Source organism: Cyclospora cayetanensis, unplaced genomic scaffold (genome assembly GCF_002999335.1).
Source record: "Cyclospora cayetanensis isolate NF1_C8 unplaced genomic scaffold, CcayRef3 CcayRef3_contig_184, whole genome shotgun sequence".
NCBI classification, from domain to species: domain Eukaryota; phylum Apicomplexa; class Conoidasida; order Eucoccidiorida; family Eimeriidae; genus Cyclospora; species Cyclospora cayetanensis.
Window position 1 is genome coordinate 43,864 of NW_020312130.1, and position 10,987 is coordinate 54,850.

The 10,987-nt window shown below is 49.8% G+C and overlaps 2 protein-coding genes across 2 annotated transcripts; one reads left to right on the plus strand and one right to left on the minus strand.

The window, feature by feature from the left end:
• Positions 1-73: 73 nt before the first annotated feature.
• LOC34621672 lies at positions 74-1,846 on the plus strand. Its single transcript, XM_026337461.1, has one exon. The coding sequence runs from the start codon at positions 74-76 to the stop codon at positions 1,844-1,846; it is 1,773 nt and encodes a 590-aa protein (XP_026193246.1).
• A 226-nt stretch (positions 1,847-2,072) lies between these two features.
• Positions 2,073-4,780, minus strand: LOC34621671. The gene is made up of 7 exons (XM_026337462.1): positions 4,601-4,780; positions 4,117-4,265; positions 3,901-4,020; positions 3,543-3,780; positions 2,781-2,847; positions 2,547-2,628; positions 2,073-2,217 (listed from the first exon to the last, which is right to left on the minus strand). Exons 1-7 carry the CDS (start codon positions 4,778-4,780, stop codon positions 2,073-2,075), a joined length of 981 nt encoding a protein of 326 aa, XP_026193247.1.
• Positions 4,781-10,987: the final 6,207 nt, after the last annotated feature.

A 10,987-nucleotide genomic window follows, 5' to 3' on the forward strand; every position in this document is an offset into this window, starting at 1 on the left:
AAAGTCTCGACCCGAACAACAGCGCTTACTGCACGTCCAACTTGATCTACAGCTCAGGATTTCCACCCCTAACATGAGTGCCGCTGTCTCCCGTCTTCTTGCAGCGAAGGCGTCACTGCCGCCCTCGTCTGGAGTGCCACTCGGCTTACTCCTTGGATCGTATTATCCAGAAGCCGCCGCATCAGAAGCGGGAGGGGCTTCCAAGGGGTCCGTGCATGCCCTCCAGTGGTCCCCTCTGGCCTCGCTCTCTTCCGATCCGGATTTTCAGGAGGGCGCAGACGCGTTGGTCTTTTTGCAGCAGCTGCAGCAAGCCCATCAGCAGCAAGTGGTGGACCGACTGATTCGCCAGGCGTCTCTTTGCTGCTCACACCATCTGGTGGGGGGTCTCGCAGTCTTGGGGGTATGGGCTCGTGTCTCCGTCCCTGCTGATCAGCTGCATCAGCAACAGCAACAGCTGCAGCACGAGTTACAGCTGAGTCGGCTGGCTTCAGCGGTGGCAGACGGCACTCTTGAGGGTCTTAACGCTGCAGATGAGGCAGCAACTGCAGCGGTGCTGCATCTTTACGAAGAAGGAGGCTGCAGCACAAAAGGCCTCCCGAAGCAGCCCTTTGTCCTCGTACTCCTCCAGCAGCACAATCTGCAAGACAGCGTTGCACACTTCTCCTGGATGTCTGGCAATTCATCCTGGTCTTCCTTATCGAGTGCCACCTTGTTCCCGTCGTCCTCACTCTTGAGGCAGCAGCAACAACAGATGCTGCAACTTTGTTGCAGCCCCCTAAGTCTGAACCTTACCCTGTTGTTGCACCCTTCGCTCATGCGGCAGCACTCCGCGGCAACGATATTGGGAACAGGGCAGCTCCGAAGGGCCTTGCGTCGGGCACTAAGGGTGTTCGCAGGCTTGGAGGAGGCCCCTATGGGGTACTCTAGAGAGTCTTTCCCCTTCTACTGCTGTCTCCGTAAGGGACTGTCTCAACGGAGCTCCACGCATGGCTCTGGGCAGCAGCTTGGTACTTTGAAGGGTGCTCCATGTGCTCCGGATACGACCATTAGCACAGCGATTGCAGCAGCAACAGCAGGAGCTGCATCAGCTCCAGGAGGGGAGGATTTTGATGCATTGCAAATAGAGCTCTTCTCGTCAGTCACTCCCTCCCTATGCCTTCGCATTGCTGAGGACGGGTGTGTGTCTACCGTTTCCGCCTTTGTGCAGCAAAAGCAGCAGCAGATGCTTCGCGCCGGTGGGTATACTGTAGTGCGCTGCTCTCTGGCTCAGGGAGCCGTTTCCCTGAACCCTAAACACCAAACGCTAAAAACTGCAATGGAGTTTCTGATAGCAGATTGGGTGCGTGGCGCTGTGGGGTCCTTGAATGGCTCTCTTGAGGAGGCATGGGGTGAGCGCGAGGGGCCTCCTTCTGCTTTACACGTTTCTCTTCACCAAAGGAGGTATCTGACGACACAACATGCCCCCTTGCTGGAGCAACAGCTAAAGGCGCACGGAGCTCCTGCAGTCCTGGCGGAGTTAGCCCCCGCAGCAGAGGGGGAAGAGGGAAGCGAAAGGGTCAGAGTGGAGTTTCTATTCGGGGGGGAATGGCGCTGGGGAGTCATAGCGGCTTTGCGGCTGTTTTCGTTCGCCGATATTTCCATTGAAAACCCCAAAGGCTCCGACGCGCACAAGGACCTCCAAAACACAGGGGCCCTTCAGGCGGAGCACGACCGCTACTGGAAGGCTTTAATAAACTGTGTGAGGACAGAGAAGCTTAAAATGGCGACCAGCAAGAGGCCCTGGTATATTTGGGTGTTGCCACTTCTTGCGTTACTGCTGAGCTACTTTTTAGAATGGAAGATGTGAGGCGGCAGCAGCGGCCATGCATTTCTACGGGTGAGCTCCTTGGGGGCAAAAACGTGCAGCTCCCTTGCTGCCGTGTCTGCCGATAGTCTAGCCGCAGCAACAACTGCCGCAGTGCTGCTGGCTTTCTATGCAGCCTGCTTCGCTGGCTGCGCAGGTACAGACGACAGTCGAATCGCAGTTAGCGATGAGTTTTCGAGTCGAAAGTGGCAACGGCAGAGAATGAGCACTAATCACGACCCAAGAGGCAAATTTTTTTTCTAGTCCCGCCGTTCCCGATGGAGGGTGGCATTTTCAGTGCTCCAGTGCTGTATCCTTTGGCCACTGATCGACGGGCACAGTAGGGGGCACTCGCAGAGCCCTTGCCTGGAAGCCTGCGTATATTCAAGCTTGAGGGAGGACGCAGTGGGGTATTTTCGGTGCAAGATGCACTGCATTATCTGAGTTTGAACTGCTGAGTTATGACAAATTAGTTATTTAGGGCGTCTCATGGTAGTGTCAGGATAGTGCGGCGAAGCAGGCTAAGAGCAAGGTCCTGCAGCTACCGCATGTGCTGGCCAGGGTCTGCCAGACAATTCGTATGCAGGCAAACGACGCAATCAAACCCTATCTGCAGTGTAGCAGCCAAGAATTCGATTGTTGCCATCCCAAAGTGAGGCTAGCAACCAGAACTACGGGGTAGGCCCCCAAGCAATACTATCACTGTATTTTCTTTGCGTCTTCATTCGTCTCGTCATCGCTTCCATCTTCGCTCCTAATGTCTTCACAGTCTTCCCTGGAACCTTCTGCAAGCGGCATTGAGGCTCACAGTCAACCAGTACATTGAACACAAATAGGTAGGGAGAACGGTGGGGTACGGTCACTGCCTTGAACGAAGCAAGGGGTAGTGCCATCCGTTGGACGGGGAAAGGGGTTGGTCGGTTCGGCTTGTACTCACTACGAATGGCGCGAACGAGTCCAATGATCATGCGAATGATGCAGTAGAACCAGTAAATGTGCAATACCTACGTGGCGCAACAGGCCGGCAGAATGCCATCCTCCGAATAGAAAATGGAACCTCGCTGGCAAGCTTGACACAAGAAGAGATGAGGGGAAGCGAGGAATTCTTTCGCACTGCGGTAAAGCTGAATGTGCAAAGGCAGAATGTATTAGCAACACCAAGCCGCATACGAAGACACACCTGAAGGACGACGAGAAATCCAGGGAGAACGGTTCCACCGGGGATATGCCAGCGGCTATCCACAAAGTCTCGGGTAAATTCTTTGATAAGGGCGGTGTTGAGACACGGCCTCACGCAATACAGAGGGTACAGTACTAGCCGAGCTACAAAAAAAACAATTGTAAAAGTAGCAAACGCGATCTCAACTGGGCCCGATTTCACGCGGCTGTAGTGCAGCATCTTGGAGAGATACAGGAAGAAGTCAGCCATATCGTGGAGTAATAAAACACTCTGCGAAAGGCATCACGTACACAAGGCGCTATATCTATATATGCACTGCTATTCCAAACCGCAAAGTGTAAAGGAGTTGGTACGTGGAACACTTTGACACGAAAGAAAGGGCCAATTTCAAAAATGCGTGAGAGCTGAATTTGCAGAGAAGCTCAGAGTTAGTCCAGCGAAAGACGCCAGGAGTACACTGATATTTTAGCGCTTCGTTGGTAGTTCTGCATGTTTCTTCCATTGCGCTCATTTTCATACCGTGCCGAGTTTCCAGTAGGAGCAACAGTAGGAAAGACCGACAAGCGTAATCGTGAGCACATGATGAAGAAGGAAGAGTCCAAAGTCCCTCCTTCTTGTTTCCAAATTCATAAAGACAAGACAAGTTATCCAGAAGGCCAGCTGGCAGAGGTAGTAGTTTCGAGCCGGCACCGAGGGAACGAGCAGAGGCCAGCCGCCAGATCCTCTAGAAAGCTCCTCTGGCGAAGCCATCCAGTACCTGAAAGCAAAGGCGTGTGCAAGAGAGAAATTAGCTCTGAATGATCATAGCATAAAAGGTAACGGGAAGTGTCGTTCCTCAACGAGATCTTCAGCCGTAGTCTAATCAACAGCTGCTCACCAACGGCCATCCGGCTGCCCCATATGCAATCGCGGCCACCCTGGAACTTCTGGTGTACCGGCTTCCCAATACAGGACGTACAGGCCCCAGAGGCACGCAGTTCCGTGCCACAATGTATACCTGGATACAAATAAAAAAGCAGGCAATGGAATTACATTATTAACCGGATTGCTCATTTGTATGCAGGTTGTTGGGACAGGGGTTATCGAGTATTACCACACGTTTTCCCCGAATTTGTGTAGCTTTCCAGGCCGAGTCCAATTATTGGACTTCGCAAGATTCTTTGAGATGCAAGGCAGCTTCTTCAATGGGCCGCTGCTGCATCCGCCGATAACCACTCTAATGAACATCAACCCAATGAACGCCTAAGAGACATACATACAGCGGCACCCCCACACATGCAAAGCAGAAATAGCACAACCCAGAGTCTGCCAGCAATCACTTCGGCTCTCCCAACAGTGCGGGCCACGCTCAATACCCCAAATACGATCGTAAAATGATCTCACACAATCACACCAGAGACGCTGCGTATCCCGAGCCTTTATATCTTGCAAAGGGGTCTGATTTAAGAGTACGGAATATCCCAAGACATTGGCGCGCGTCATGCGCGATCCTAGTTGTGTTTTGAGCCTCTGAAACCAACGAGAGCAATCAGTGCCTGGTCAAAACACAGCCTAAAAGGGAGAATTATTCAACTTACCACAATGACATATATGGCGTCATCATAAGAAACAGTTGGATTCAATAGGTATTGTTTCCAAAAAGGGCCTTGTCCGACCTCCTTTAGGTATGAAAGTGTATGGTACACCAGCGTACCATCTTCCATGCGGAAGTTCTGGAGCTTGGTCTTAACTAAGGCGATCCCTTCCTCTAGTCTCATTTTGCAGGCCAACGCGCAGAAAGACAAAGCAGTTATTCGTATACGTTTGTCGCGGTTCTGTCAACCAAATTTGTTCTGCGGTTTCGTTTTTCTGGCGAAAACGCAAATAAGTGTTATTTGAGCGTGACCAACAGTGGCCGTGTCCACCAGTGGGTGACAGGAAATCATAAAGTCGCAGGGGAGGACAGAGCAATCCGCCCCCCTATGTTTAGGTATTTGTGTAGACAATAAATAAAACAGGGACAGAGAGGAATTCAATAGCCCTCTTCGGGAGAAAAAAAGCGGATGCCACCCAACATTTCCACGGGGCTGGCCTAAATGAGCGCGCTGGTGTGGGCCAGAATTCAGCTGCTTGCTGGTAGTCGACAACCCCTTTAAATGCTTGCTTGAAGATAACAGGAGGAAATGCAGGTGGAAATGGCCATGGATGCAGATTCAATCCCTAAGACATGTAGCACCCACTGCCCACTTATTGAATTGCTGCTGTTGCCAGCTTCTCCCAACATCGGTGGTGGGCTTTACTGTGGCACGTCGACCAGATTAAATTACTGAATTTGCTTCCTATCTGTTGCGTTGTTTTCATTAAATGGGACAGGGAAAGCACAAATTCATGCTGTTCCACTCGTGCAGCTGTCCCATGGGCACGGCCGACAGCCGTATCGCACGCACCATGTTCCCAAGTCCTCTCTGCTATTCATGTAGGGCGATTCTGATTATCTAGTCCATTTATTTTGGCTATATAATAGATATGGGACACATATGATAAATATGGGTCACCTCACAGAGCGCGGTATCTCCTCCCTTCCTTCTGCCTGGTGCTTCTCCTCCTCTATGGCGTTCGGGACGGTCAGATTTCTACGAAGAGTAGGCCACGATAACACCAGGCAAAAATGTTCTGCCTAATAGCCTCTCCTCACTCTCATCGTGTCTGCTAAAACCTTATACATCGGTGGCATGAGCAAATGGGGGTTTGCGGAATCAGGGGGATATTTGCTGGAAGCGCAGTTATGTTTTATGCTTGCACGCAGTCTGTGGGCACGATCTGTGTACTGATGGGCAAAAACTGATGAATCCACACTAGCTGGCGGCTTTTTGCCATTTGATGCTGAAGCCGTAGTGTGTAACGCTCCATCTTTGGTGATTCATAGGGCGACACGTAGCTCCATGTACAAGGTAAAGTTAGTAGGAAGCTTAGGAATGCTTTTCCGAAAGGCCCTCCTGCTTCTCTCTCCACCTTCCTCAGGCTTCCCATACAAATGGAGAGGGACGGACAGCTGCGTGTAGCTGCACATTTGAAGCATTTAGAGCATGCATACCTAGTTGCACAACGCATCTAGCGCACAACATTGCATCTGCCTGTATTAAGTTGCCGCTACTTCGCAGTAAATGAGAAATATGATCGGCCAAACTACTCAACCAACTCCTTCACTGATTCTTGATTACATATCACTACTGTAGTGGAAAGGGTCAAAGTATGGCTTTGCTTCCCACAACTTTTCACCCTTCGCAAGAAAGGCCTTGTGTTATGCGAAGTAATACCCAGGCCAACTGAGTGTACGAGAACAGAAGGGCTTTCATGCTCTCACCACTCCTGAAGCGGGTAGAAAGGCGGAAACATTGGAGATGAAAAAGGCATATTGGGCATCAACTTGTGAAGTGAAATCGACGGGGGCAAATACCAACACTAGCCAACTCTGAACAGGGGTCAAAAAGAATACGGCCGCGCCGCCAGAAAAGCTCACGGTCGTGGTTGAGGTGAACAGTGCGTGTAGGAGGCAAAGCAACGACACTCTCTTCCAGAATAGATATACTAGCTCAAGAATCTGTAAATGAATGCGTACTGGATTGCCCGTTCGTGAATATTTTGAAAAGGAATGATTACCTCGATATAAAAAGTGCATTGCTGCTTGCGTGTACTCCGAAAGCAATTTGTGATTAGCTGTACACGCTGGAAACGCTTAGAGGATGCAGCTACGCGCGCCCCTAGCTGCTCCTCCCTTGCCGTACCGGAAATGACAGGTGCCCCCATGAAAGGTTGTGGATCTTTGGAGACACTCAATCATTCCCTATCGAGTCTTTATTAAGCCAGAAGATGAGCCTCTTCTAACTGGGACCCTAGGTAGAGCCTTACAGTTCAAAGCCCCCGTGGTCTGAGGCACCTGTGTCCAAGGTAATCCACTGGCTGTGGGCTGTGACATGCGAAGTTTTACTAAAATAACCATCTAATTTCCACAAAGTTGTATGCTGCGTAAATAATCTGACTGTTTCTTAGCGCAGGTGCTGAATAAAACTTCTGGCGATGGAAATTGATGGTGGCACACCGCCTGTCGGACGGCACATGCCGTTCTGCAAGGATATGTAAACAAAGTAGCTCCACAGCTGGTAAAAAGGCATCATATGTCAGCCTGCAAAAAATTTAGAGATAAGCCGACAATGTTTTCTTGATCATAGAAGAATGACGGCCAAAAGGCTCGGCAAGTACTCAATCTCGTTAGCCGATTAATGATATACCTCGATCGGCCTTCCCCGATGAAGCGAAATGAAGGCTCCTTGAGGCCTGTTTATGAAAGAAAGAAGCACTTCAAAGCACCCTAATCGTGGAGCCATCTATGTCGAGAAGGTCAGCTATCTGCAGGATCCATACAATTCAACCCTTTTACAGGTCTGCCTCGTTGGCCGTTGCCGAGATCAGCATACCACCAAGCTGCAGGACGACTTGATATTTTAAAGCAGGAAAATCTGTTAATAGATCAGTATATTAAGAAATATGGAGCTCTGGATTGCGAGAGTCACAATATACACGAACAGCTGGTATATAAGAGATTTATGTTAGGTCTACTTAGAGTATCAGTTCAGGTGGTCACAGGATAAGCAGTGACATAGCCGTTGAAAGGCCGATCAGCAGGGTTTCAGCAAATGGGGGACTCCTTGAGGATATCTGTCGTAAACTCCAGCCGCTCTCTTCTCTGAAGCTTCACCTCTTCTACTAAAATTGCGTGTTTCTCGTGCTTTGACACCCATGCATCCAACGCTATCCACAAGCTCCATCATGGCAAAAGGCTAAGATGCTAATGCGTTGAGGGGTGCCTGCGGCTGCAAAAAGTAGAGCGGAGAGTCCGCCGGTTTCGCACATTCTGACTTTGCTTCGCGATGTTATTTTGGACAAAAGCACTATCGTGCTCTCCTGACCATTGAGGGACTCATGCTACAGTGAAAAAGCTCGGATGGTACCTCTGGTGGCTGGGGATGCCCTCCCCAGCTAAGCTGTACCCACTGTAATGCCTAGATTGTCAGCAGCTGACGTAACGCAATTCTGCAAATCCGGCCTTTTGTTAAGCCTTCTGGTCTATCAAATAATATGTATTGATATGAATATGCACTTTACTGTTGAACTGATAGAGGTGGAGAGTAAGGATAACATTCACGTAGTTATCGCCAGACCCAGAAAAACATGTCCATTTCGTCCTTCGCTGCAACATTAGAACAGCTCAAAAAGTTGCATAGTTGCTCTCACATCTTGGCTGAAGCTCCGCGGATCCTTCAAGAGTGTTTATAATAGCTATCTAGAGCTCGATGGTGCGTTCTGGCGTGCCTGTACGGGTCGCCTATGCTTAAACATAGTACCAGTGTAAGCACCCCTGAAGCAGGTAGACAGGAAGAGCACAATCATTCCACACTTTTACATCTTCTGTGACACTGTGCTCATAGTAGCCACTGCGTGCCACAATTCTTTTCCTTGTTCTGGGTTTGTCTATGATGCAACAGTGCTATCTTTTACCCGCTGCTCCCCCGCATCCGTGCTCCACATTGAGAAGCCCTCACCAGTTTAAGCCTGGACCTGATGCTCGAAGGTCAGCGGCAGCTTTACCCGGCCGAACGATCGGACAACAGCGCATCGGTGCACGCAAATGTATGCGCGAAGCTCAAGAGACAAGCACAGTACAGAATAACGGCAATCGGTTGTCGGCTTATATTTCAAGCCTGGCGACTGGTACTGGTGAAGCAGCAGGCTTTAAGAGGTGCACAAAAAGGTGACCAGGCAAAGAGGTTTGTCGCCAGTTGACTATGACCATTTGCCATCCTCTAAAAAATCCATGCTCTCTTGTATTCGATCGATCTCCCTAACGCTGGAGGAATCACAGAGCTATCAATATTAGCTTCGCCGAAATGTTTTAGGGTTTACCGATTTATCCGCGGATATGGCCACGCAGAGGCAAGGGAATCGCGTCAAGTCGGAGGACCTACCGGGAGGCATAGAAGTGATGGACTTCACAAATTGAGCGCCGAGGACACGGTAGGGGCAGTGTCTAGAGAACTGTCGCGGGGAGCGACAGCTTCAGTGACTGAAGGGGCAATGGCGGGTCTTGCTCATGACGATCCAGCTTTTTGGCTTAGTTTAGCTAACAATGCTAGTCACCATTGATGGTGTTACTCGGTTTGTTCTGTGATTTTTCTTCCCCAGATCATCCTAAGCCAGAAATAGCGACCCTCCTTAAGGAAAAATGCTTGAGAAGTTCTTAGGCACTATCGTGAGAGTCTCTTTAACACTAATTTTTATGCGCAGACACGCTTAGGTAAGTTGTCCCTACATTCTTTCTTATGCCCTTTTTGGATCTTGTAAGTTGAGTATGCTGCATACACAAGCTGTATTTGTATTACGACACTCGTCTACGAAGAGCGGAGGTCCTGCAGAAGTAGTGGATATTCTCAGTCGCATCAGCGGCACTGAGTCACCACACCGCCGCGGTCGTGTTGGATTGACTAGTGTCTGTGTATCTACTCCCTTCGATTTCACCTTACGTTCAAATGCACCCGATCGCTGCCCTCTTTTGCACAGTTTTTATGTTCCTGCCTGCCTGGGGATTGGCGACACAGCAGGAACTCTTCTGCTATCTTGCGTGAGATTTGTATCGATCGATATGAGCAGAACTGAGAGCGAATGTCTGAAATGGAAGGGAGGAAGTAGCGGGGTCTGCCACAAACAAGCTTCCTACTACATTAGCAATACTTTTCTATGGGTTATATTCACTTTTTGACTTGTCTCGTTGGACATCTCGTATTGCAAATTCCTGTTTCCCCGAACCTAGGGGATGCATTGTTTTGTGTGTTTATGCTACATGCTGTGTGACATTAGCTGTGAATACTATCAGTGCTTGGATAATGCAACAAGCACACTCTGTTGTCCTCTATTTGGAGAGAACTCTGCGGGGAGAGGAAGAAAGCGGGAGTTATTTCGACAAACACCAAACACCTTTCTGCCAAGATCATATTGAGTCACGAGTTGCGTGCTTCCGTGAGAAAACCTTGGCCGTATAGTCACATGACGTGTACCACACAACCAGTTTTTAATAGTATTGAGCTAGTCCCGCTCTGCAGCGCATAGCACGTAGGAAGCGTCAAGCCACACAGTGCATACTTATGTATAACTTCCTGAAGGTAAGTGTCGCATGAACATTTCACTGTTTTGCTTGGTTCGCCATGCAAGCTGATCTCGCTGCAGACTGCGGACAGATTTGGCCTCGTAAACCACGGAAAAGCCCCAAGCCCCTAGGAATGGATAGCGATTGCTGATGAGAGTTCAGTGAAAGGTGTTATGTTCTGAAGTTTAGGATGAATAGCAGGCTTAAGTGCCTACATGTGGGAGTTGACAACATACGGGGCCGTGGGGGGTTGCGGAGAGCGCTGCCTACAGGGGCTGAAGGTTCGGGGTTAAAAGACTAAAATAAATGGTATGGCTTGGGGTTCTGAATTTTTGTCTGCAAAAATATGGATGGAGACAATTAAGGAGATTACTAAGCTGCCTCATGTGTGCTTGCTCGTATTGCAGCGGCAGCAGCAGCTACTGCTGCAGTGGCTTCTGCCAGTGCTGCGCCAAGAGCAGCAAAAGAGAGCAGGAGAGGTAAACAGCAATACGAGTCACACTCTGCTTTTTCTGCTTTGTGATTTCCTGATATCTGGGGGCCTTTCCCCTGGACCCTAAACGCTAAACCATCGCGCGGCGTCTGCAGCGCTGTTGCGGCTCTTTTCTGTCTTGGAGAAGCTCCTGTTGCCTTGGTTTCGTCTGTTTCTTCATACTTTTCACCTTGTGGCGTCGCATGTTAGTTGGAGAGCAGCCACAGCAACAAATCCGTGGGTGCCTGTACACCTCTCTGCATGCACTGCAATAACAGCGGCAATTCGGCTGCTTCTGCTGTTGCGAGCACTGCT

Excerpts from the sequence above, each read along its gene's own strand:
- LOC34621671 (XM_026337462.1), bottom strand. The coding sequence starts at position 4,780 with ATGAGACTAGAGGAAGGGATCGCCTTAGTTAAGACCAAGCTCCAGAAC. Across the intron at positions 4,266-4,600 it reads ACGCCATATATGTCATTGTG|GCGTTCATTGGGTTGATGTT; the intron begins GTAAGTTGAATA and ends TATGTCTCTTAG. Across the intron at positions 2,629-2,780 it reads ACTCGTTCGCGCCATTCGTA|AAGGTTCCAGGGAAGACTGT; the intron begins GTGAGTACAAGC and ends TGCCGCTTGCAG.
- LOC34621672 (XM_026337461.1), top strand. The coding sequence starts at position 74 with ATGAGTGCCGCTGTCTCCCGTCTTCTTGCAGCGAAGGCGTCACTGCCG.